The 27,837-nt window shown below is 47.1% G+C and overlaps 1 protein-coding gene across 2 annotated transcripts in view; it reads right to left on the bottom strand.

The window, feature by feature from the left end:
- Nucleotides 1-21,452: 21,452 nt before the first annotated feature.
- ELP2 (elongator acetyltransferase complex subunit 2) overlaps nucleotides 21,453-27,837 on the bottom strand; it is a gene marked incomplete in the record, with an annotated part of 113,662 nt that continues 107,277 nt past the window's right edge. Inside the window, 2 exon segments of one of the 2 annotated variants that reach the window (XM_034761460.1) lie at nucleotides 21,453-21,591; nucleotides 23,971-24,114. In XM_034761460.1, coding sequence (XP_034617351.1) covers nucleotides 21,570-21,591; nucleotides 23,971-24,114 — 166 coding nt within the window. 2 annotated transcript variants of the gene reach the window in all.

The following is a 27,837-nucleotide window of genomic DNA, read 5'->3' as shown; positions in this document are numbered from 1 at the left end:
CAACTTCCCTAACTAGTCTTGTTCCCTCAGTACCTCAGCCAACTGAGTCCCCTACCAACTGCACTGCCCTCCTCTAGCCTCTTTCCCCGCACCACACACAGCTCAAGGAGATACCCCACCACCTGAATGAGAAAAGCATCACATGCTCTGCACCTACCTATTTTCTGCTGCCACCTGTACTTAGGTTCTTCCTTCCCCTTCCATCTCCATTGTGATGCGCGTGCACACACACACACACACACACACACATGCCTCAGGAAGGGGTCAGAAAACAGCAGCAAGTAGGATGGTGCACATCAGGAGCACAGACCAAAGGAGGGGAGCTCCCAAAAGAGGGCAGTGAGGGCATGTCGAGCTCTTCCAAAGAATCCTGACTTGTCCCACCTGGAAGAACCAGAAACCCTTCCTCCTCCAGGGTACAAGATGCTCCCCCAATGAACACCAAACCCTCTGCAACCTGACCAATCCCCAAAGCATCAGCTGACTTCCTAATACTGCAATAAACATCAATTGGTTTTAAAAGAAGAAAGATTCGTGCTGGTTTGGATCTCACTTGGTGCCTGTGTTCTTACTAGAGGCATGTTAAAAAACAATTTATTGTGGAATAAACATCCAGATGTCTCCTGTAGTTGTCACTAACTTCACTGTTCCCAGCAGTAAATCTTTTGAGTCCAGCAAATAAAGGGTGAGAATGTCTTAGCTGCCTTTCTGTCTCAAACATTCATTTTCTACAAAAGCCAACATTTTTAACAGCACATTCTTACATGGTCATCAAATAAAAGAAGAAAACAGATGTTGGATTCTGTGTGTGTATATATATATATATAGCCATATATATATATAGGTGTTGCTGAGCCAGATGAAACTATTTATCATAGAATCATAGAATATCAGAGTTGGAAGGGACCTCAGGAGGTCATCTAGTCCAACCCACTGCTCAAAGCAGGACCAATCCCAACTAAATCATCCCAGTCAGGGCTTTGTCAAGCCTGACCTTAAAAACCTCTAAGGAAGGAGATTCCACCACCTCCCTAGGTAATCCATTCCAGTGCTTCACCGCCCTCCTAGTGAAAAAGATTTTCCTAATATCCAACCTAACCATCCCCCACTGCAACTTGAGATCATTACTCCTTGTTCTGTCATCTGGTACCACTGAGAACAGTCTAGATCCATCCTCTTTGGAACCCCCTTTCAGGTAGTTGAAAGCAGCTATCAAATCCCCCCCTCATTCTTCTCTTCTGCAGACTAAATAATCCCAGTTCCCTCAGCCTCTCCTCATAAGTCATGCCGGATCTGGTCTGCAGGGGGAGCTGCTTGCACACAGATGCATTCTTTTATTTCCCATTGGTTCCCCTGGTGCTACACTCTAGGTTTGGGAGGGTGGCTGGTGAGGAATCCCTTGCCCAAGCAGAGGAGAAGATCCCAGCAACTCTCAGCAAGAAGGGGAGCCCATGTATTCCAGCCTGGTTCTTCAGCTTTCATGCGCTGCATTGGACTGCTTTCCCTTGCTGAATGGGGGTGGGGAGATCCAAAAGGAGCCCTGCTCTACGGGAGCCTGTTCACCAGCAGAGTTGGCTTTCACAGGCACTTCGTGGCTGTTGGAGAAACTTCCCCCAAGGGCAGATCTGTGCTGTTTACCCTGCCTCAGGCACAACCCTAATCCTTGCCAACTCAGAGACTGTTGCAGTGTGTGTGGTTGTGGGTTACTCCCCAGATGGTCTGCATGAGGGAAGCAGGACTCTAGACTTAGCCTCTGCCCAGCTTAGTTACCTGCTGTAAGTTAATCATTTTTGTTGCCCTCTGCTGGAATCTTTCCAAGTTTTCCACATCCTTCTTGTAGTGTGGGGCCCAAAACTGGACACACTACTCCAGATGAGGCCTCACCAAGGCCGAATAGAGGGGAATGATCATGTCCCTCGATCTGCTGGCAATGCCCCAACTAATACAGCCCAAAATGCTGTTAGCCTTCTTGGCAACAAGGGCACACTGTTGACTCATATCCAGCTTCTCGTCCACTGTAACCCCGAGGTCCTTTTCTGCAGAACTGCTGCCTAGCCATTCGGTCCCTAGTCTGTAGCAGTGCATGGGATTCTTCCATCCTAAGTGCAGGACTCTGCATTTGTCCTTGTTGAACCTCATCAGATTTCTTTTGGCCCAATCCTCTAATTTGTCTAGGTCCCTCTGTATCCTATCCCTACCCTCCAGCATATCTACCACTCCTCCCAGTTTAGTGTCACCTGCAAACTTGCTGAGGGTGCAGTCCATGCCATCCTCCAGATCATTAATGAAGATATTGAACAAAACCGGCCCCAGGACCGACCCTTGGGGCACTCCGCTTGATACTGGCTGCCAACTATCCATCGAGCCATTGATCATTACCCATTGAGCCCGATGATTTAGCCAGCTTTCTATCCACCTTATAGTCCATTCATCCAGCCCATACTTCTTTAACTTGCTGTCAAGAATACTGTGGGAGACTGTATCAAAAGCTTTGCTAAAGTCAAGGAATAACACATCCACTGCTTCCCCCTCATCCACAGAGCCAGTTATCTCTTCATAGAAGGCAATTAGGTTAATCAGGCATGAGTTGCCCTTGGTGAATCCATGCTGACTGTTCCTGATCACTTTCCTCTCCTCTAAGTGCTTCAGAATTGATTCCTTGAGGACCTGCTCCATGATTTTTCCAGGGACTGAACTTGTTTCAGCTGCAGTTTCCACATATACTTGGAGGTGACAAAAACGGGAGTACAGAAGAGGTCTATATTCTGGGCTGAATGCCAGATTGAATTAGATGTGATGGCCTCTATGCTATTCTGGATTGTACAAAACAGGCTGACTGGGTAATGAGGCTGAATAGATTGTTTAAATAGTTCTTCCCAAACTTTCAATCATGTTAATTGAGGCATATTTGAGTCCAGATGCTTTCCCCAACATATTTCAAGGCCTTGGTCTCACTTAATAATGACTTGTATGATCGTATATACAGCAATTTATATATTCTAAAGCCAACTGGTCAGTGAAGAATACAAAATTAACTAGCTAGTTTGTTAGTAATGAGACACACAGATAAAACTAATGAGAAAGAGACACATAATGAAAGACAGAACCAGGTATTGATGAACCCTAGCATTGGCAAAGCACTCTTCATTTTCAAAGCATTTCCCAATAATCTAGTTCTCACTCAATCAAGAGTTTCACCTAGCAGAACAGACTGATACCTACCATGCTAATATAAGAGGGGGAGGGTATTAAGTTAGCTAGAAAAAGTGATCTAATTAGTGAAAGACAAAAGGTCAGATATCTGATGGGGGAGTAGGTCAAAGGGTCTAACTATCAAGAAAGAAGTAGAATATGTAGAAAGTGCATTTATCTAGCTAGTTTTCTTCTTTGGAGAATGAGCTATCAGCATATACAGAGCGGTATCACCTCACTCCCCAAGCACAAGGCAGGCTGGAGAGGGTGGTGACCTGAGGAGTTACCCTGCCCAGCCAGCAGGCAGGGTGATGACACTGGGCGATCGACTGGCTGTGAAAACAAGAGTCTGTCTTATTGCCAAGGGACGGAGAAACTCGACCAGCAGCAGGGGGTGCAGATCACTGCCCTAGTGCGGGAGTGACAGTGCCTCCCAGCTCCTGACATCCCGGCACTTTACACACCTTCCTGGAGCCTCCCAACCCCCCTGGGCTGTAGGGACTGTGACCCCAACCCTACTGATGGGAAATGGACCTGGGGAGGGGAAGCTACCGGCTCAAGGTCACACCATTAGAGCCATGGATGGGACCCAGCAGTCATTATTTCCAGGCCCCTTCACTAACCTCTGCTGCAATTACAACCAAGTCCTCATGTCCAGTCCCCCTGCCACTGTCAGAAGACAGGATACTGAGCTAGATGAACCATTGGTCTGACCCAGTATGGCCATTCTGATGTTCTTATATAGAACCCTGATGTATCTGTCCCCCACTATAACCCACTAGACCCCACTCCTCTCCCAGAGCTGGGATAAAACCCAGGAGTCCTGATGGAGTCTCTCTCTCTGCAGAGTTAGTAACAAAGTAAGAATATATATTAACATTTTAACCAGTGTCCCTTAAGTGACTTGTCACGAGATGTCAGAACACATTAGTATTAGAGCTCATTGGATCTAATATTTAATTTTCTTTCTTTTATTTAGGAATTAGATATAGTGCTCTTGTCAGCTAACTGCTAAGTTATCTGCCAAAAAAACAGAGTTTTCAGGTGACTGAGTAGCCCCTGGAATAATGGATAAATTTCCCCCCCCATCTGAAATGGCACCCCTGAGTCCATAGTACCCTGCTGTGCTCCCCCACATGAGCCGCATTAACAGGCAACTCTGCAAGTGACCCCCATGCCTTTCTATTTCCTTGGCCACATGTATTGTGTCCTTTTTCTGGTGGCTAGTCCAGAAAAAGAGGACAAGAGCTCACTACTGCTACCACCTGAGGGATTTGATGTGTTGAGATCAGCTGGTAGAAGAAGGCAATAGTGACAGAATCTGGGACTTCAAGCTCCTAGTGTGACCTCTTACCTTTATAGACCTGCCCTTTCATCATACACAGCTATTTTAAAGTTTAGTGCGACAGTAAAGAGACCCATTGTAAACCCTTCACCACACAAGACAAAGCCAGCAGTATTCATCATTAACTATTTATTTCTACTCTCCTGGCTCCCAAACTGCTTTTCCTCCCTACAGCCACCAGCCACCTTCAAGTTCTCCCTCTTCTCTCCCCGGCTGTGCTCACTTGATTGCAGCAGCTCAGCGGATGGTCCAGTTTGCTATTTCACTTCCGTTCTTCACTTCTTTGGATGGCTGCATTTGCCATTGAGCAGACTGATGGAAATACCTGAGTCCTCTGTTTAGGCACGCAGGCCCAGCAGCTAAAGCCAAAGCCCCACTGAGAGCAGTGGGAGATTAGCCTGGAGTGTCAGGAGTGGAGGCTTGGCCCATGGGCACTGCAGCTGCTGCCACCTACATGGCGAGTCCTCCAACCCATCGCCAAATGGCTCTTCCACATTCTGCAAGCTGGCCTCACTGGCTGACTAGCTAGGAGAACAAAAACCCTTTGTTAGAGCAGGGGAGTCTCGTCAATGCTGCAGTCTGTGAATGGCTCCCAGAGAGTCACAATGAAACACGACTGGGCAGCCCCTAGGAGTCTCTCCAGGAGCTCCCTGCTCAGTCACTTGGCACCCACTAGCAATGGTCTCTGACAGTGGCATTGCAGAGGGGGGCTCAGCAGATGGTCCCTTCTATGGCTTCCTGAATGGGAGGGAGTTTGCTCTTGACATTTCAGGACTGGCTGTCAGAGTCAGGGCTCCTGGGTTCTCTGGCTTTGGGAATGGGTGTAGTCTAATGGTTGGAGCTGTACTGGTATCAGGAACGTGCTTCAGTCCTGCCTCTGTCAGTGACGTTGTGGGTGACCTGGCAGCCAGTCGCTTTTCATCCCTGTTCCCCAGCTAACAGGGATAATACTGACCCACCTCAGAGGGGCTGGCAGGGGTCACCACTCAAGTTGGAGTGAGTTGTGCTCTTGGTAGCGAAGGGCCAGATTCAGTCCCTATGGATGCCCATGGTGTCTGTATGTGGCCATGGTTGTACTCACCTAGCATTACAGGCTGTTTAATCTGCTCCTGGCCATGCGTGGTGCATCTGCTCCTGGCCCTCTCTGGCACACAGCTCCATCACACACAAGGATATGGCCCACTAAGGACAATCTATCAGCTCCCATCAGGTGCTCAGGCAGCTTCATGTTCCTGCTGCTGGCTTAAGGAGGGCCCGGGGGTCAATTAGCTGCTCTGGGACTCTGCCAATAGGCCTCAGGGGTGGAGCCTCAAACTGGGGCTGGACTCCAGGGGTCCTAGCTAAGCAGTTGTCAGCAGGCTTCCAGGTAGAGGGCTGGAATGTGGCTACTCCCATGAACTCTGCAGACCCGGGTTGAAGACCCCTGGGTCATGACAGTGAGTGATCTCTCCCCGGTCAAATCTCCTGCAGGAAACAGTCACCAGGATCCTGGACACATCTTCTGAGAATAAAATAAGGGTGTCATGATGAGAACTAGGTCTCTGTACCAGGGCTGGGATCCAGGGATAGGGAAAGCTTCCAACCAGGATATATAGCAGGAGCCCCCTGTTTGTTGCAAAAGCCCCAAGTGCCCAGAAGAGTGAACAGTTCTTACCTCCAGGAGATGCATGGGATCTTCCATCTGAGTCTCAATGAGACCCATGTTGCTTGTTTTGACAAGATGAGATCATCTGTCCCCACTGCTCCCTGAGCTGGGCTGGCTGCAGGATACATCTGTGTGAGAGGCTGAGACAGAGCCTGGAAGACAGACGTGACAATCAGAATACAGGTACCCCAGGGGGAGAACAGAGGGTCTGAAACCAAAAGACTAAGCAATTAAATCAACTGATTCAATAGAGAATTATTGTACCATCCAGGGACATCAAGTAAGGTCTGTTTGGAATGCTGAGAACACGCTGGTCAAAAATATCCTTGTGTGATGTAGGTCCGGGTGGGGTATAATGAGTTGTGTACATGTGCTGGAAATAGGTTGTGTTTTGGAGTCAAAATTATAAACAAGTTTGGCTTAGAAACAGGGACATGGATTCATCTGTCTGGGTCAAGCTTTATAAGCCAGAGGCAATGAAAGTACATTGATACTGAAGGTAAAGAAAGCAGCTAAGCTAAGAAGTGGCAGCTTGGGGAGCACCCCGTAGGATGGAGTCTGCCCCCAGGAAGCTTTCCTGGCTCTGGAAGCACAGACAATCAACTATGGGTAACAGAAGGGGAGCAAAAGACATTTGAGTTCTCCATCACGTAGGGAACAGAGGGAACAGCACCCTTTGTTTGTGGGAACATTGGGTCCCCTGGCCCAGATGGCTGGAGATGCTGGTAACTTGATGTTAGTCTGGAAACTCCTGAGGCAAAGATTGTGACTTATCAGTTTTAGTCACTACAAAGCCTATTTTGTTTGTAAACAAACTTGTCTCTTTCTCTTGCTTAATATCACTTAAATCTGTTCTTTGTTACTTCGCTTCCCAAACCACCTCAGTGCTGTGTTCAAGTAAAGTCTGAGTCTCCAGCCTACCTAACAGGCTGAGATGTGCCCTGTCCCTTTGGAGGCGGCCCCGACCCAGAGCCCCAGCCAGAGCGGGGCTGAGCCGCGTGGTGCAAACCCAACCTAGCGCCCTGGCTGGAGTGCAAAATTGCCTCCTCAGTGCAAAATTGCCACAGATTGATCACCTCGAGGCAGAGCAACCTAGAGTGTTCTCCCTTTTGTTTGTTCACACAGAACATCCCAGTGGTATTGTCAGTGAGTATGTGAACCTCTGAGTGTCTGATACCTTCTGGAACCGTATGGCATGTATTGTGGATGTCCCAAAGCTCCAGCAAATTGATATGGAGCAAGGTCTCTGCTCTGACCAGAGTTCCTGCACCTTCAGTGAGCCCAAGTGCACCCTCCCCACCCCCCAGCACGGAAGTGTTGGTAACAACTGACTTGGTTGGTGAAGGGAACTCCCAGACAAACAATCTATGGGTAAATCCACCACTGCAAGGACTCTAGGGCTAGTGAGGAAGATGACCCAGCTCAACCCCCAAATGAAGGGTGGGGTGATAGACCGTCTTGAGCCACATTTGAAGGGGGCAGAGGTGTAGTCTCACAAACTTGACCACCTGCATGCAAGCAGACATGTGGCCCAAGAGGCTCAGACACACCTGGTCTGTCATGGAGGACTGGGATTGCAGACTGGAACAGAGATGCTGAATTGCCTGAAAGTGGCTGTTCAGTAGGAATGCTTTTGACCTCATGCAATCTAACAGGACCTCAATTAACTTGATATTTTTAGTGTGAGCCCACGCTGACTTTCCAGTGTTCAAAATGAGGCCCAAGCAAGTGCAATGTGGTGCTGATGGGACGAGAACTTCCTCTCTGGATCTGCCCCAGTAACCGTCATCAAGGTACAGGAAGATGTGGAGTCCCTGTCTCCTGACATATGAGGTAACAACAACCATGCACTGGGTGAAGACTTGGGGAGAGAAAGAGAGGCCAAATGGCAGGACCTCAGAACACAGAAAATGGTGTTCTCTTACAACGAAGCAAAGGAACTTCCTACGGCTCAGCAGAATCATTACATCGAAGAAGGTATCCTGGAGGTCCAGAGCAGTGCACCAGTCGTTCTGAAATAACACAGGAAGGATAGTCAAAGAGAACCTCATATATCTGATACGTTTGAGGCTGTGAAGGTCGAGGATGGATCTCATCCCACCCTTGGATTTGGATATCAGGAAATGCCTGGAGTAGAAGCTATGACCCAATGGAATTCCAATGGAACTTCCTTCACTGCACCCAGGGCCAGCAAGGAACTAAGCTGCTCAATGAGCAGACTCGTATGAGAGGGGTCCCTGAAAAGGGACAGGGAGGGAAGGTGGGGAGATGAACTGGGTGGCATAATCCAATCTGACAGTGTCTAACACCCAGTTGTTGGAAATAATCAAGCCCCAACTGCTGTAAAAGGGGGCCAGTCTGTCCCCAAATGGGCAGGGGGAGAAGGAGGGAGGAGCAACAACTGGAAAAGTGCACTGGACCAGGGAGTCAAAATGGGCACTTACACGACACTGGGGAATGGTGTGTAGGCTGATTGAACCCTGAGTGCTTTCTCTTGTGGGACCTATCCCTCTTCCTAGGGTAGGCCTGTTGTTTCAGGGGAAAGGGTTGTGCAAAGGCACTGAGCAACATAGCGGTGCCTCTGCTGGCAGGGTGTACACCCCCAAGGACCTCAGGGTAGTCCTGGAGTTCTTGAAGGAGTGAAGCACATCACCAGTCTTGACCAAGAACAGGGTTCAGCCATCAAAAGGCAAGTCCTCACAGGCCTGCTGGACATCAGGCACAATGCCGGAGTTTAGCAGTACCTCCGTATGGTGACCACAGAAGCATCACCTTGGCCTAAGTGTCAGCAATGACAAGGACAGACTGTAGGGACATCTTGGCCACCAAGTAGCCTTCCTTGACAAAAGCATTAATGTCATCCTGTGAGGCCTTGGGCACCTATGGCAAATTTGGACATAGCTGTCCAATTAAGGAAGTCATATTTGGACAGCAAAGCATATTAATTAGCAATTTGCATCAGTAGGGCTGAGGATGTGTAGATTTTCCTGCCCATAAGGTCCAATTGCTTAGAGTCTCTGTCCTGCGGGGGTGGATTTGAATCTGCCCTGCCAGGTCCTGTCATTCACTGCCATCACTACCAGGGAATTTGAGGACAGGTGTGAATAAAAGCCCTCAAATCCCTGAACTGGAACAAAGTAGCACTTGTCCTTGTGCTTAGCCCTGGTGGTACTGAGGCTGGCGTACTCCAAAGGGCTTTGGCCAGTTTGAGGAGTGCATCACTGATCAGAAGGGCAACTCTCCCAGGGGCAGATGGCTGTAAAATGTCCACCAATTTGTGGATGTTCTCATTCAGGAATTCCGATTGGATGCCCAAGGATGCAGCCACATGACACAAGAGGTACTGATATGCCTTAAAGTCCTCTGGTATTGAAGAGGAGGATGAACCCGGTAGTACTGCCTTGTCTGCAGACAAAGTCAAGGCCCTTGTTTGAGCCAAAGCTGAATCGTGTTCCAGGGATGAGGCACCCGGACAAGAGCGCTCTGCAGGGAGGAAGACAGCTGATGTCTGAGCCCATGGCTGATTTGTGGCCACCATTGCAGATCTGGCAGGTGATATCACCTTTGAACGAGATGAAGAGCGGACCTCTATGAACGAGGGGCGTCCCACTAATTCCAAGAGGGTCACTGATATGGATAGGGAGTTGGTGGCCAGTAGGTGCTGGTCCAGGGACCTTTGTTCTTACCACAGGGCTTATACTAGTCTTGGGGACCTTAGTGGTCCTCAGTGTTTGTTGGGTGATGCAAAGCAGGAGGATGATGACCTTGATTCAGATGCAGAGGAGTCTTGGGACCCTGCTGACAAGGATGGAGTGAGACCAGAGGGAGCAAATAGATAATCCAATTCATCTGTCACCCAGAATGAGGCAGAAAACAGTGCCGTAGATGGAGGCAGTACCATTGGTACCGAAAATACCAGTGCAAAGGCGGTGTCGTCCCAATGTGAATAATGGCACCGGCATGCCCGATTGTATTGGTGCTGTGGGGTGGTGAGAGCTACCAGGGAAGCATGCGTACTGATTCTGAAACCAGCCCCACCCCAACTACTCGAAGGGGAGTGCTGGGACATGGTGTGAACAGACACAAGGGTTCAGCATCTTACTCCATCAGAGTGGCCTGGAAAAGTCCTGAACCAACAGGCAGAGGAGGTCTGCAGCTGCCTGGTATGCCAATGCCATGGATAGGCAATACCAGCAGCTCTCTCAGTGGTACTGGACTTCACAGATGCCCAGAGGCTGGAACCATAGTCAATGATGCAGGGTTTCTGACCTTCCCACTTGTTACCAGGGAAGGATCAGCAATACCCACTGTTGTCAGATGCTACCGGTGTGGTGCTTCTGCTTTCTCCTGTTGATATCACTCGGCTGCGTGCGTGTGTTCCCTCTGTGTGCTGCCCCAGCTCTGCGCAGATAGCTGACACAGCAAACCCGACAAGAACCCCCAATAACCACAGAGTCTAGTAAGGTACAAAGGCACCTCGGCCAGGTTTATTGCGACCCTGACACAATTTCAGTTCCCCGTAGATTACTTAGTCTACCGGGCATACTGCTAGAAAGTGCCGCTTGGCAATGGACTCAGCTCAGTCAGTGGCGGGACTTTCCACTGCCCCCTCGGCTGGACCAAGACACCATTCCATGGATACATTTTTATACACAGGCACAAACAAGTTACACATCACTCCTGACGTATTGAGGTGCAACCCCTTCACGTAGCAAGGTACAACCCCTCTACGTGGTAAGGTGCCGCCTCGCACCTTGTACCTGTTGGTTCGATCAAAACAACTCTATCCATCATTTTACCCTTTTGCCTCTGTCACTGGGGTGGGTCGGCCTGTTCCATGTTATCTGTGGAATGTTCCAGTATAGTGTATCTTGGTACCAAGTTTATACTTTAACTATGCAAGATGAATATATATTTATGCAACATCAGCCCTTTTCTTGCCAGCTTCTGTGAGCAGGGCCTGCCTCCTGCTCACAGCTTAACTTTGCTTTATATTAGCAAAGTCTTGACCATTACTTTAGTTTGGTTCAGGCCTCAGGCCTCATACTGGGCCTTCATTAGGGCCTTCACTTACTACACTCACACTGTCCTACCTGCCAGCACCAGCTTCGTGCCTGTCCATGCTCTTCTTGGAGATTCACCCCGAGACCTGGAGTGATCTCAATTGGTCTTATGTGATCTTTTTTTGGCACAGTCAATGCGGAAACGCTCCTCTGCCTCTTCGGAGAAGCACCTGCTCCTGAGCATGACGCAGCCACACTCTCAGAGCCTGAGGGTGATTGTCGGCTTAAGGAAGGCCTCAGTACCAGATCAGACCACATGGCTTGTTTGAGTAGGTGCTGGTGAGGCAAAGGTCTTGGGCCACCTTAATCCTTTTCTTGAACAATCTGCCGACTGAACAACGCTCTTTGATCTTGCCAAGACATAGCAGGCACCGCATGTGGGGAATCACTGTTCATAGAATATCAGGGTTGGAAGAGACCTCAGGAGGTCATCTAGTCCAACCCCCTGCTCAAAGCAGGACCAATCCCCAGATAGATTTTTGTCCCAGATCCCTAAATGGCCCCCTGAAGGATTGAACTCACAACCCTGGGTTTAGCAGGCCAATGCTCAAACCACTGAGCTATCCCTCCCCCTGTTAGGGATCACTCCCCTAGATGAGGGCAGAACCAGGGGACAAAACTACTAGAGCTAACCTAACACTAAATACTAACTACATACAGTAAAAAACTACGCTAAGACTGATTGTGAGTTTGTGAGATTACAACCACACAGAACTCTGACTCCAGCCATGGGCGCTCAGAAGGAACTGGGGGGGAGGGGGCAGGGAAGACAGCATCACAACATATAACCAGGGGAGGGGCCACAGCCATGGGCACCATGCCTCTACGGGTACTGCTAGGCAAATATCTCCAGCAGCGGTGCACTGGATAAACACACACCTATGTGGAATATGTGTCTAGATCTAGTTGAAGAATCAAATTTTCTGTCAACCAAACTAGCTGTGAAAATGAAATCTCACCGGAGACCCAAATAAAATTTAACTATTATGCTTCTCATTCCTTCACTGCTAAGTAACAACTGCCACCAGCACTGATCCCTGCCAGTGAATTACAGGGGCGAGCTTACTGGGGTACGTCAGCTATTTTTGTTAACAGCAACCACAGCTTGTATGGTATACGGGGCTTAGCTATTTGTGTGAGCTTGTCTAGGAAAGCTTATAATACACATTTCTAAAATCATTTAGAAAAAATGTGTGCTTTATCCTAGGTGGCTGTAAAACCACTAGTTAGATAATAACTTGGTGCAATTTTACATTGCTTATACAGCCCTTCTAATGGAGCATGGCCGTGGGGGGTCTGAGATCATCATCCAGTATTCTAGAATGCTGATCCATACAAAAGGAGTTATTTATTTCCTTTTCCTCTTTTAATGTTATTTAAGAATTTAAGCGCTTCAGAGAAAAGAACAGAGCAGCAAGATTTTTAAAATGTTAAATAGCATCTAGGAAATCGAAAGCAGTTCAGGAGAACCCAGAGGAAACTAGTAACTGTCATGTGTAATGGCACAAGCAATTTTATGCCCTGAAAAAGCATAGTGTTCCAGGCATCCAGCCTCTAGAAGCAAAGCAAATAGATGCAGAGTGCATGTTTGTGATTGATCACTTGCTGCTGAATATTATAGGTAGGAATGCACAACAGTAATACCCTTGTACCCCAAGGTTTATTTATGGTTAAGCATAGAGTGGAAATCAATCTGTCATCCAGCAATAATCATCATCTACTCCATGGGAAATTATTTAAATTCACACAGAGCAAAACTGTGTTCAGCAATGCTTTTATTTAGGAAACAACATAAGCTGCAATTACTACACTTGGACATAAGCTTGTTGTAGTCTAGTTGAGACCACTAGGGCAGAGACTAAAAGCGAAGTGTTTTGTTCAGTGCTGAAGTGGTGCTACAGGCTTCATGTTCAGCGGTTTTATTGCCACTATTTTAGACTTGACTTGAAGTGTTTTATATGAGGTTCAATAGTGCAGATAGTGCCAGACAAAAACTACTGGATCTGCGCCTACCAACAGCATCCTCCAGATGAAAAGTTTCTCTGTTTACCTTTAAGAATGTTACTTGTTTCACGCTCTCAGTATTTAGACTTGCTCATCAGTTAGTAACAACATTTCCAGCTGCTCTGAAAGGCCTGCTGAATAAGTGTTTGAAGGAGAACAATTTAGACACTTGACAGTAGTTATAATCAAGGCACACCATAATTTTAATTGAAAGACCAGTATGAAAGTGGATCCTCCCATACTACTAAACTTTCCCTGTTATATAAGCAAGACTCTTCCATACGCAAACTAGAAGTGCCAAGGGAAAGGCATTTGGGTTGCATCGAAGTGAAGAAAGGAACAGCCTGTACCGCTCAACTGCAAAATACAGTTGTTTTAAAGGAGCTGGTAGAAACAAAGTGACTGAGTTCTGGTTGCTTTCTCTTTTCACTTGCTCGCTTTAGTCTTTCCCAGCATCTGGCCTCTCTTGATGTAATAGCCTTCTCATTTCCAGCTCCTACCATCTACAGTAACCTTCCTTTCTGTTTCATGACTCCATCTCTTTTCAACTCTTATCTGAAACCCTATTTTTCCCTCCCTCACCAATATCTTATACATACACTCATGCCTGTTTCTTATTCAACTTTGGAGCTGTATTATTTAATTCTGTCAAACATTTTGCATCTTTAGATGCAATAAAAGATTTGATGTGTTGTTTTACAAACAGTTTCCTGAGCATCACAATAGCTACCTCTATCTTCATAGTGTATATTCTTCTAAATCAGGAAGGAATCTGAAAAATTAATCTTAATCCCAACTCAAGTAAAGAAACTAAATTGTAATATGCAGCGTAATTGTAGCTATGCCGATGCTCAGCTCTGCTTGGCTCAAAAGCTTGTCTCTCTCACCAACGGCTGTTGGTCCAATCCATCTTGTTTCTTTAATGTAAATACACATTCATTTTGAAAATTCATGTGCCATTGTAAAATTTGCTGCATATATTTGTCTGAATTCAGAGCCCAGACTCCTGTTCAAAATCCTGTTTTGAAGTTTCCAGTGAATTTCTGAGCTGTATAAGTATTGCTTGAATGATAGTTTTCAGACATCATGCATGACTTCATTCAGTGCTTAAAATATTCTAAATCTTCCATAAACCTGCTATTCTTAGAAATTCTAGCAGCATTTCATCCTGTGCTTGTTGCATAATCCTAACATATCTACATATATATGTACATATATATATATATATATATACACAGAGAGAGAGAGAGAGAGAGAGAGAGAGAGATGGCTTTTTGCTGCCTTCTGACAGCATTACCTAGATGTTCTATGTTATCTAGTGGTGACAGTTTCTAGATTCCTCCTATAAATGCAGTACTCCACTGAGCCACTTTGACTTCAGGTACTAGAACCCTGCAAGAAACTGCAGGATATTTACAGTAGAGCTGGAGTAGTAGATGCAGCTTATTAACTCTAACCAATACACAGAGGGATTGGAGTCTCACAGGGAAGTAGAGGGAAATGGGACTGGGAAACAGAAGGCCTGTGGGGAAACCACTATGAACAGCCAGGTAGGGGGAGGACGCTTAGGCCAAAGTCTATGTTTTGTTGCTGTTACTTGTGTTACCAGCAAAACCAAACCTGAGAAAGGGTGTAAATCCACACATGCTGTGTGGATCAGAGCAGGATGCAAGCTACATCTGCTTACTCTGTTAACATTTGTGCTTGGAATGTATTTGCTTAACTTGTATAAACACTTTTCTTTTTCAAAGGTATTTTTTTAGGCTAATCACTGCAATCTCTTTGATCTTTTAATGAATGTTTACCGTGGGGCAGGGGTGCACTCTGTAAATAAAGGTGAGTCTGATTGCAAAACCAATACTGAGGAAGAGCCATCAATTAAAACTTTTGTATGAACTTGGTGAATCAGTGCAGAAAGCACTTTGAAAATTGTAACCCAGTCAGTCTTCACAATGACCCTGTGAGGTAGGTTTTATGCCCATTTTACTGGGTATAACCTCATGGAAAATGAGGCACAGAGATAAACGGTCATGCCTAAAATCAGAGAAGAGGCAGTGGCAGAGCTAGAGTTAGATCTCAGCCTATACAGCAGTGCACCCCAAACTTTTGAGGGTTTTGCCCCCCCATCCCTGTCTATGTCCCCTCCCCCCCAAGCCGGGGCCAGGAACGGGGCTGCGGCTCAGGGGGAGGGAGGGGACCGCAGACAAGGGTAAGGGGGCCAAGGCTGGGGCCTCAGCTAGGGGAATAGTTAGGGGTAAGGGGGCCGTGAGCTGGGCCAAGGCTGGGGGCGGCGGGCAGAGCCGCAGCTGGGACATGGTGGTGGGGAACAGCACCACACCAAGGCTGGGGATTGGGGCCGTGGCTGGTGGCAGGGCCACAACAGAGCTGGGGGTGGGGTGGGGGCTGGGTGGTGCCCCCTGCCCCACCGCCCAGAATTGGGCACGCCCCACAGTTTGGGGACCTCTGCTATACAGACTTGCAGCAATGCATGTTATCAACTAGCTCCCTATTAATTATCATACACATTTTACACTGAGTTTCCACACTCAGTGTCACCACTAATGTCACCTGTCACCAACTTGATTCCCACCCACAAAAGGCTCAGAAATGCCAATTTTAATTAAGCTTTCATTTTACATTCCATTCACAGCTAATTAATAGTGAAAAGTGCTTCTTACCAATTGAACTTTCAGACTGAAGAGCAGAACAAAAGAAATATCCTTTAATGATGTGCAAGTATTAAAATACCTGACAGTCAGTAAAAGTAAAACGCCAACTATGATGCCAAATCGCGGCAGGTCACCAAACATTGCAGATATAGCTGTGGGTAGATGCGACTAGTAGCTATTTCATCATACCTCAATTTCCACAGATACACACACACATACCACCCCTCCGCCTTTTATGTCTCTCACATCACAAATATTTCAGATTTTTCTGGCAAACCCGTCTGAAACATAGTTGCTGTATAAAGATCAAAGAGCTGTACCAATTAGAACTGGATGACAGGGATACAGTAAAGAAGGAGGGGAAACGGTACACGAGTTTTAGAGCTAGAAATGCACAGGAAAGTCATTTTGCCAGACTGGAATGTGTTTCTGATGTGCGGCTTCATGTGACCCAAACCAGAGGGATATTTTCAAAAGACCCAACCTAAATGAAGTGCATGAAAGAAATACACCAAATTTGAGCAGATACAGCTAAATCGCTAACTCAGACTGAGAGCTTGAAACAAAGAGGAGGGCATGCTGGGCACTGTCCCCACTTTGTCCCTCACCCATGCCCGGATCAGTGCTCTGCTATTACTAACAGTTGGCTAACTCCTGCTCCTGCACTGGGCTGCCTAGCACAGCTGACTACTTATCACCTGGCTTGCCCAGAACCTCAGCTGCAGGGGAGAGCAGCACAGAGCCTGTGAAGGGAAGCGAATGAGTGCTGAACTGGCAGCTTAGCACAGCAGGCAGAGATGACAGTGATTTAATGTCACTTGCCTTTCTCCCACAGGCTGTCTGCTGTTGCCACCATCAAGACTTTCAGGCCCCTGAGGCGAAGGTCATGGCTGGGGGGAAGGGGAGGGGAGAAAAAGAGGGAGAATCTCTGCTGGCTGGCCTTCATAATAGCCCTGTGTTGCTGCTGAAATACCCAGGGAAGGAAGAAGGCGTGCTCCCTCGTCACCTCTTTTCTCCCTTATTTTCCCCAACCCCAATCTTAATATTTCCAATTTCTGTGTACCAGTGTCTACACAATAATGCATCTAAACAATTTAGGTCACATCCTTATAAAGTAAGCATGGGAAGGAGATTGATAGATTCAAGGTAATAAAGAAGCATAAGATACTGGTTTGTTGCACAAGGATTGTAGCATCCCAAATTATAAAGGAAAAGACTGATTAGAGAGCATGGGATTTCTTTAGAATAATTTTATATCCCAGAACATCTATAAAATACAACCCCAAAGAGGGGCTAAGAATGGTTTTAAAAGAAATTATCAAGGCGTTTAGATGCTGGAAGTTACACTGAAAGCCAGAATAGCAAGACTGTTTCTAAACTTGACCACTGATTCAAAAGACTGAGTGTATTCTAGCCAGAAAACAGGACTGAATGAGCAGTTAAATTGCTCTGGGATCAAAGTTGGTTAATATTTTAAGGTTCCTAACATGATGCAGAGTGCATGAAAAGTATAAGCCTTGGAGGATCTTGGTTAATTTATGTACTGGAGTCACTACCATGAAGAAAAACTGTATTTCTGTCTTTCTAATGGGAGACTAAGTGCTGAATAGTCTGGCTGCTGCACTGCTGGTCGCTAAAATTACTGCCACTTTTTTTTTTTTAATAAAATTTGCTTTTTAACAATGTTTTGGGTCAGATTTATTTTATAACAATCAAAACAGCTCAGCGACAGAGAGGTGTTGGGCCTAAAGCTGTAATCAGTTAAACCCATTCAACCCCACTGAGCACTGAGGGTCAGACAAGTGTAAATGAAGGCAGACTTTAGCATTATATCTATGAAAACAGTAGTGCTGGTGTTGGAATAGTTGCATGCATTGTTAGAAATTGGATTGAGAGCACTTCCACTGTTTTATACACTTTAAACCTAACTCTTGCTCATGTAAAATTAATATCTTTGGAATAAATATAACTCAGGCAAATGTTTTGCTGTGAAAAGCAGCACTGAAAGTCTTGAATGCATAAAATAAGCCACAACAAGGAGAACGTTAGTAAAATATTTGTGAAGACCTTGACTGTATGACTAACACAGTGTGATAGATTCTGGCTGCCCCCGCAGAGGGCGGGGCGAGATGGGGCTGGGGTGAGAAGAGGCCATCTGAAGCACTTCTCTGCTCCTTGTGCATATACACCAGGAGCAACCAAAATATCAGTTCTCCTACTCTATGAGCAAAGCTGTCAGGGCAGGCTAGTGGCACCTCTACACAGGTCATGGCAGGCAGGAGCTTGACCAAGAAAGCCCTTCCCTCACCCTTGGCGCCAGTTGTTGGTTGAAGCCTGGCAGGAGGTGGAGAGCATCTGTGTCCCTCGAAGATGGCGATGTGAAAGTATGCATCTTTCAGATCGAGGGCAGCATACCAGTCTCCCGAATCCAGGGAGAGGATGATGGAGGCCAGGGTGACTGTGTGGAACTTCAACTTCGCTAAGAAGCAGTTCAGATCTCGCAGGTCCAGGATAGGTCTCAGACTGCCCTTGGCCTTTGGGATTAAAGAGAAGCGTGAATAGAACCCCTTGTTCCTGTACTCTGGAGGAACGACCGCCACCGCACCTAGCTGTAGTGACCCCTCTATTTCCTGCGCGAGCAGACTCTCATGAGAAGGGTCCCTGAAGAGGGATGCGGGGGTGGTGTGGGAAGGAGAGGTAGAAAGTAACTGACGGGTATAGCCCCGCACCACTGTACTGAGGCCCCATTGGTCCGATGTTATAGATGCCCACACAGGGAGGAAAGGAGAAAGGCGGTTGGCAAGAATAGGGGAGGGAGGATCAGTCCAGTAGGTTGCTCTCAGGCATACCCTCAAAATGAGAGCTTGCCTGCCTGCTTACTGCAGTTCGAGCTTGACTGAGAGGCCTGCAAGGGCTATTGGCTAGGACACATCTTGTAGCCTCTGGATTTCTTATGGGGAGGCTCCTGGCAAGGGTGGCTCCCCTGACCCTGAGGCTGCTGTGGCTTAAACCGCTTGCGGGCAGGGCCAGGAACATACAGGCCCAGCATTTTCAGCTTAGCTGCCGGTGGGTGCAGAGCACCCACTAATTTTTCCCCATAGGTGCTCCAGCCCCAGAGCACTCACGGAGTTGGCATCTATGGCTTCAGGTGTCAGTCTCCCACTCGGAGAGGCTGCAGCTCCAGCTGTCAGCCACCGACCTTGTGGGGAGGCTGACTGGAAAACCTGGACATATAGTAACACCCCCCCTCACCAGGCCCTGCAACTCTTACTTCTGCACTGCTGCTGGCAGTGGTGCTGGTTTTAGAGGTTGGCACCCAGCCAGCAGCTGCAGCTGTCCAGCTGCCCTGCTCTGAAGGCAGCACCCCTGGCAACAACAGCACTGAAGTAAGTGTGGCAATCCCACGATCCCCCTACAATAGCCTTGCAACCCCACCCCCTATGATACCCTTTTGTATCAGGGCCCACGGTTACAACACTATGAAATTTCAGATGTAAACATCTGAAACTATGACATTGACTATGTTAAAAATCCTATGACCATGAAATTGACCAAAATGGACCATGAATTTGGTAGGGCCCTAACCATGAGTTATTTGTCTCAATAATGTTCAATTGCGTAAGAGGGAAGAATTCCTTCTATGGCCTATGTTATGCAAGAAGACACAGCACAGTGGGTCCTTTTGGCCATAAATCCATTCTGTTTTTGCTTTTTTTTTAATTCTGGAAACTCCTACAGGTACATTTCCTTGGTGCCAGCTTGTTCCACTGTGGAGAAATACTTCAATTGTCATTAGGCCAGAGAAAATGAGTGAGAATGATGCTGTAGCCTGGTAGTCAGGGAAAGGACCTGGGAAGGGGGAGACCCAGGGTTCAGTTCCCTGCTCCCATCGCTATTTACCCACAGTGGAATAGCTTCACCAGGAGAGAGAGAGGGAGTCCCACATCAGACTATCCCATAGCCCAGGGGTTACAGCCCTCTCTGAAGACATGGGAGACCTCTTTTCAAATCCTTTCTCCTCCTCTAGCAGAAAGAGGAATTGAATATGGGTCTCCCACATCTCAGGCAAGTATTCTGCCCCCTGGCCTGGGGCACCACTACTATCTCCTCCTGCTGTTTTGTGTGGAGTGAGACAGGTGCCTCACTCATTCCTGCAAGAAATGACTTTGGCACCTAAGCCACCTGATTCCAGGTGGTGGGTTCTCATTCGTGGACTGTGAGCAGACACAGGCTTCTCTCTATAGCCTGGACATAGATGTCCCTAGATCTTTGGGAGAGGGACAGGGCTTAGGACACACCCCATTTGTCAGAATCTCCCATTGGCTAGTTTAGGCAGCTCCCCACCTGGCAGACTGGCTTTTGTGGATTGCGTTCTATGGCGCCTCTCCCGCCCCACCCCATCCATTGCATAGGGAGCCTAGGTGCCTAACTTGGCTTTGTGGGTCACAGAAATCCTGTTTTTTTTCTAGGCACCACAACACTGAGCATTGCAGTGCCTAAGTCCCTTTGTGGACCCAGGCCTCTGGCCTCCCTTTCCTTCACTGAGGCAATAAACGTACTTTTCACTACCTGTTCTTTGACTGATCCCTGAATTTACAAGAAGACTGCTAGCACAGGCTAGAATAAGGCATAATGTTATCAGCTGCTAAGCAAGCACACTGCCATCACCTCAGCCTACTATTCAACTATTAACCTCACTAGTGGAAAATGCCGATCATCCCAAACTGTGTGGTGATTTTGAGATGCTGACAAGTATCCATTACAGACTAGACCAATAACAGCAAAATCATTTTAGTTGTGTCTTAAATTACAGTAGATTACAGCAGTCCAGAGGCAATGGGAAACTGCTCTGTCTCGTCGCATATAGTCCTGGAAGGTTATTTTAAATTCAGTTCAGGTGGTTTAACTGCTTCAAAAAAGGAAGATTTAATTTGTTTCAAAATGGAAGAGTGATTTGTAAATGTCTTAAATAAGCAGTTCTATTTACTATGCAATCCAAATCCCAATTTAAATAAATGAAAGGAATCACCTATTGTAATAAATACTGTTGATCTTTTTATAGGCATACTGTGGTGCTGAGGAACTGCAAATCCCACAGGTTTCCAGAGAGTGCACAGTACCTCACAGTTGTAAACCCTTTTTACGACACCCGCATGGTTATACCAGGCTCCACAAGATAAAACACAAACTCTAACAGGATTTCATAAAATGCAGAAAACTCCCACTCTTTAAAAGCTTTTTGGTAAAATAATTTGGATTTTACTCTTAATTTTTCTTGCTTTAGATGGAATTTAAAAATTATCTTGTGATCTTCAACTTGTAGTTTTGGAGTGAGGGTTATGGAACGCAGAACATGATGCAATCTGATTTGAAGATTGTTCTCAATTTTCTGAAGTCAGATTCAACCCACCCCAACAAACGGTGAGTGAACATTTTATTCCTGGAAGATGCTTATCAGAAGCATTTATTTAAACAACCTCAGTCTAGAACAAATATTTTCCTTTGAATAACGATAATTTTATTTTGTTTTTTCATTTATATATCACAGATTCTGTGGTCCTTTGCTTATCCTTTTTCTTATACTGACATCTGGTGGTCCGCAGAGAAAGAAACAAAATGAGCAGGTTTTCAGTTCAATGATCACTTAAATATTATGCATTTAGAATTTCATCCCTGTGAAATAAAACTACATGGAATTATTCTTCTTTTAACATATTAACTCATGTGCAAGACTGACTTTTTACCATTGCACAGTTTCTTGTCTATAATCCAGATAAACCTGTTTCAGGCCCCAATCTTGCACACAGTTGTGCATGTGTTTAACTCTACCACCATGAGTAGTGCCATGACTTCAGTGTGACTACTCCAAGTAAAGCTAGAGAGACAAAGTGGGTGAGCTAATATCTTTTATTGGGCCAACTTCTGGTGGTGAGAGAGATAAAGCTTTTGAGCTCACACAGAGCTCTTCCTCCAGTTTGGGAAACAAAGGGTGGGTCTACACTTAAAATGCTGCATCAGCGCAGCTGTGCTGCTGTAGCGCTTTAAGGAAGATGCTCTACGCCGACGTGGGTGCTGATGTCAGGGTGTCCCCCTCCCCCCGCTCCTGTACCCCATCTCCACGGGGCTGGCTCACCTAGGGGGAAAAATTAGTGGGTGCTCTGCACTCACCGGCAGCCAAGCTCTCCCCCATTTTCCTCCCCCCCGAGCGTGCTGCGTCCCCGCTCCTCCACCTACCTCCCAGTGCTTCCTGCCTGGCCGCGGCCAAACAGCTGTTTGGCAGCGTTAGCACACTCCGGGAGGGAGGGAGAGGAGCGGAAATACGACACACTCAGGGGAGGAGGCGGGGAAGAGGCAGAGCCAGGGCGGGGATTTGGGGAAGGAGTTGGAATATTGGCAGGGAGGGAGCGGAGTTGGGGCAGAGACTTTAGGGAAGGGGTGGAGTGGGGGTGGGCCAGAGGCAGGGGAATGTCAGGCACCCACGGGAAGGTGGGGAAGTTGGTGCCTATGCCTTGTAGAGTGTGAGGCTACATTAACAACGTGTTAACCCAGGGGTCTCAAACTCCCAGGCCGCAGGCCATCTGTGGCCCGAGAACCTCCCCAGTGTGGCCCGCGGGGCTCCAGCAATTTTGTGGCTGGGTCTCTCCCTTGGCACGGCCCCTGGGCGATTTACAATGGCTTCTGCCTGCTCGCTCCACGTGTCTGCTGGCCCCTCCCTGCAGCCCTGGGGCGGGGCAGGGCAGGGCTGTGCCTCCATGTGCTGCCCCTGCCCCGGGCACCCCTGCAGCCAATGAGAAGCTGCAGGTGCAGTGCCAGGGGGCAGCAGCGCGCGGAGGCCTCTGGCCCGCCCCGCCTTGGAGCTCCAGGTAAGCGGGCCCCCAACCCCCTCCCAGAGCTTGCACCCCAGCCCTTCCCCACATACCCTCTCCCGCCTCCAAACTCCCTCCCAGAGCCTGCACCCCCTCTTCCCTCCCACAGCCTGCAACCCCACCCCCTGCCCCAGCCTGCACCCAGCACCCAAACGCCATCCCAGAGCCTGCACCCCAGACCCCCTCGCCCACCCAAACTCCCTCCCAGAGCCCAACCGCTCACCCCTTCTGCACCCAAACTCCCTCCCAGAGCCTGCACCCCAATCCTCTATCCCAGACCTCCTCTCCCACCCAAACTCCGTCCCAGAGCCTTAGGCAGATGGGGGACGGAGTTTGGGGGGATGGAGTTTTGGAGGGCGGGTTCTGGACGGCATGAGTGACATTATTGGCCCGCTGGGAGGATCTGAGGACTGGCACTGGCCCTAAAGTAAATTGAGTTTGAGACCCCGGTGTTAACCCTTTAGGGCTCAGACAAGTGCTAGTTCATCATTTAGCAGTAAGGCATTCCTTGGGAAATATCCCATCCTCTGATTCCACCACCTCAGCCAAGCTTCACAATCATCATTGCTGTGTACAGTATTAAATTGTTTGCTTAAAACTTATACTGTGTGTGTGTGTATATTTCCCTGGAACCTAACCCCCACTATTTACACTAATTCTTATGGGGAAATTGGATTCGCTTAACATGGTTTTGCTTAAAGTAGCATTTTTCAGGAACATAACTACAACGATAAATGGGGAGTTACTGTAATAAGTCTGAAATGTTTTGATACTTCATTTGAAGCCCAAACACAAACAGTTCCTTCCCTCTCAACTGGATGATAGAAGTACTGATTTCTCTACTTATCCATCTCCATGCAGAGTGGAGAAACACTGTCTCCTTTCCACCATTTTTATATCAAGTGGAAACCCCCATCTATTTCACACACACTCCAAAATATTTACTAGCTGGAACACCCAATGTATTTGAAACTTCCTAATACTGCTGGATAAGATAATTATTTAACACTTCAAGACACTACAAGGTGCTATTATTCAAGATCCTTTAATAAATTAGATCAATACACTTGTCAGATATTCCTGTTTTCACAACAGAAAATGGAGTTTAAAAATTAAATGGTTAAACAAACTAAAATACAGGTTCATTTGGCTCAGTTGGGTCTGCTGCCTTATCTAAAGAGCACACCTGTTAACATTTAGTATCTTTACACAGTGATCATCTCCACAACTTGCAAGCTGCAACCATTCACTGTTGTCTTGGTCGTTATGTCCAGCTCTGCCCACCCGATTTCTCCAGCATAGCCGTTTGATAGCAAGAGTGTGACTTTGGCTGCAATGAAGATGGAAGACATTGAAAAAAAGAATGCATACACCAACTTCAAAATGTCAAACTCAGCTGGACTTCTGAGTTTAAACATCATCATTTATCTAATTAGTGCACTCCCTTTCAGTGCTACCAGCTGAGAAAAATTGACTTGTCATGACCTGAAGGTATTAAACACTCCAGAATTTCTAGGGTTATTAACAACACTAATGACATTTTATCCTCTCACTTGTCAATAATTAAAACGGCTATCAATTTTAAGTTTCACCGCATTAGTTTCAGGTTAAGCATCTCACTTGCTCAGAAATGACACTGCTGACTAAATGCTAGAAACACTGTTTGATGCGTCTTTCAAACTGACTACGTATACATGAGCCAAAGTCACACTGTTCATCTGCAGATCCAAATGTGAATCCCAATTTCTTCAATGTATGGTGGTGGTGGAGGGTGATTCTAGTCCACGGCTCTGATTGGAGTTCATCTATAATTTCTAGTTACAAAATCAGAGAAACACTGTAGCTTCCCTTCCTGTAGTGTACTCTAAAATACTGCTGTCATTTACCAAAGATATCAGTCTAAGGTTTTGAACTGATGATCATGTCCAGGCCGCCAAGATAAAGAGTTGAGTATAATTCCAGTATATTGAGTAATTTTCTTCTTACTTCTTAAAACAGGATGCAATGCATAAGCTAGTGCTTAGGAGCATAATGACTTAGAGCTCGCAGGAGGATGTTTTCACTGCCACTTTTGTGGTTTCAAAATTTTCCATTCCATATTGGAATGAAAACCAAACCTTTTGAAACATTTTCACACAAAACTGATGTGTCTGTGAGTATCTGTCTCTCTCCAGCCAGGTGGTCAGGTTATCACTCTGGGCTGTGTCAGACCTAGGTTCAAGTCCCTGCTCTGCCAGATTCACAGTAGTTTTTCATCCCAGATCACTCCAAATCAGGCAGAGCAGGGTGCTTTAACCTGGGTCTCCGACATCCCAGGCCAATCCTCTACCCACCCAGTTACAGGATCTCTCTGAACAAAAGTTTTGTGGAAACGGATGTCTCTGTGAAACGTTTTGGTTCAATGAAATGTTCCTGACCAGCTTTATGATGATTGTTGTATGTGCCCACCAAGTCACTGCAGTACCGGTATGTATGCCTTACGTTCTAATCCTTTTGGATTTGCTTTCTGTATGGAAGGTGCCATATAAAACTGCTTGTTCTATCTACAATGCTTCCTGAGCAACAGTGATGATTAGGATGTTGAATTTAAACTAAACAGTTATTTGGGTAAAATGAACTGAACTGAAGAATTGGTGTTAAAGTATGACTATGACTTGGGAACAACTATTAGAAAGTCATATTCTGACTGGGGCCTTTCTGGCACAGCTAAAGCTCTGCACCAACTCCCAATGAATACAGAGCTGGGAGCCCACAGTCGATGGCATAGATCAGTAGAATCACCACGCCATCTCTCACTTCCTAGTCCTCTCCACATTTTAACAATGATTTTTTAAAAAACATTTTTAAAAGCTTCAATCCTATTTTACCCTTAAAGGTGACATCAAAGGATTTCTTAAAAACTGGGTTTATGCCCTTTTTGCCTTTCTCTGATGTCTAATGGCAGCCTGAAATAATATTTTTGTCTTTAAAAAGCTTATTTCTCCCTTGGCAATATCAGGAATGCTGATGCTGGTCTTTCCCAGGTTTTGTTGGAGGATATCTTGGGGTTACAGGGGTTGCATATTGTCTTTTTCTGAAAATTTTTTTAAAGCTTTTGATACACCATAAAAATAGCAAAAAAAAAAAGTGTATCTAAATAAATTTAATTCAGAATTCCAATACTGTCCAGATCTCAAAAGAAAGCTCATTCCTTGCATATGACTTGTGTGATAAACTCAGGACAGACAGTCCCAGAAGGTTAAAAGGCCCTCCTCCCTATCAACTGAGGAGAGGTAACTATAGGTCAACCAGGTTCAGCTGAGAAGCTGTTACCAGAGAATCAATTAGGATCAGCTGATTCCAACTAAGGGCTGCGTGAGACCTTTTTAAACCCTCCTGTTGGGAGAAGAGGGGGGAGGAGAGAGAGGAGGAGTCAAGCTGCCAGTAGGCTAGGAGCAGCAAGACAGCGAACCTCACCAGGAGGGGAGGCTGCATTCCCTCCCATAAGGGAAGAAAAACAAGCCCAAAAGACTGGCTGAGATAGGGAACGGACTGCCTCTGTGCATTCTAGAAGGACTGTTTTACTCAAACCTGTCTCACCAAGGCTAAAAACAGCTGAGACTGGTGAGACCGAGAAGGTACCTTGCCACTCGTGGTGTCAGAGGTGGGATCTGTGAGTGAGACTTCGTGGTGAACCATCTCAGGGCAGGATAAATCACCCCCAAGAAGAAGAAGAAGAAAAAAAAAGAGGAGGATGTAGTGAAGGCATTGGTGCAGGCCACCGCAGTCCAACAAGAGGCTATCAGGGTTCCGATGACTACCCAGCAAGAGTCAGTGCAAATACAGCAGGAGACAAATCAATTACTGATGAGCCAGGTGGCCTAGGATCGAGCCACCCTGTATGAGGTTGTGAACCAGCTAAAGGCCCTGACCACTCTGATGCATGGCCCTATGGGACCCGGCCCCTGCGGGCAAGCAACTACTTACAGAAGAGGACAATTGACGACGACGTAGAGGCATATCTCCTCGCGTTCGAGAGAACGGCCCAGCGGGAGGCTTGGTCCCAAGACCAGTGGGCAAGTATCCTTGTTCCTTTTCTGTGTGGGGAGGCCCAGAAGGCGTATTTTGACATGACAACAGAAGCAGCTACAGATTACCCCCAGGTGAAGGCGGAGATCCTGGCGAGGTCTGGCGTGACGACAGCCTTAAGGGGCCAGTGGTTCCATGAGTGGAAATACTGGGACAGCTAAGCGCCGAGGTCCCAGCTGTTTGACCTGATCCACCTAGCCCGGAAGTGGCTTCCTCCCCGAGACCCACAGCCTGGAGAAAATTGTGGAAACCATAGTTTTGGACAGGTACATGAGTGGGCTACCACCAGACATGCAAGGATGGGTCAGTCAAAATGATCCCTCCTCCTATGATGAGCTAGTTGCCCTTGTAGAGAGACATCTAGCAGCCCAAGAACTTTCTCGGACCACTGGGGAAGGAAGGCACCAGAATAGGAGGCAAGTCTCTGCGCTGAGGACCCGGGTTGCCATAGCCCCAGGCAGAACTATGGAGGGGAGGAAGGAGGCTGAAGAGCAGCCGGAGATTGCGGAGAGACTTACGGACTGGGGGAGAAAGACTCAGGGGGTAAGGCCCAACAGCCTGAAAAATAGGGGGCTGCCCCGAGCAGGGTACAGATGTTATGCATGTGGGAAAATAGGGCATATAGCTGCCCAATACCCAAACCTAAAAGAGCCCATGGGAGATATAGAAGGACCATGCGACCTAATAAATCTAGTAAGGGTTGCAATGATCCCTCATAGGCATACTATACCAATTAAAATGAATGGCATAGAGACCACTGCATTACTGGACTCGGGAAGTGAGGTCACGCTGGTCTCGGGAAAGCTGGTCAGACAAGACCAACTATCTCGGGCCAAGCGCACAGGAATATCCTGTGTACATGGGGATGTCAATTACTACCCGACAATCCCGGTAAAAATAGAGGTCATGGGAAACCCCACTAAGGTGACCGTGGGAGTAGTCCCAAAACTCCCCTATCCAGTCCTCATAGGATGAGACTTCCCAG

This window comes from Trachemys scripta, chromosome 2 (genome assembly GCF_013100865.1).
Source record: "Trachemys scripta elegans isolate TJP31775 chromosome 2, CAS_Tse_1.0, whole genome shotgun sequence".
NCBI lineage: Eukaryota > Metazoa > Chordata > Testudines > Emydidae > Trachemys > Trachemys scripta.
This window is presented reverse-complemented; position numbering and strand designations above follow the sequence as displayed.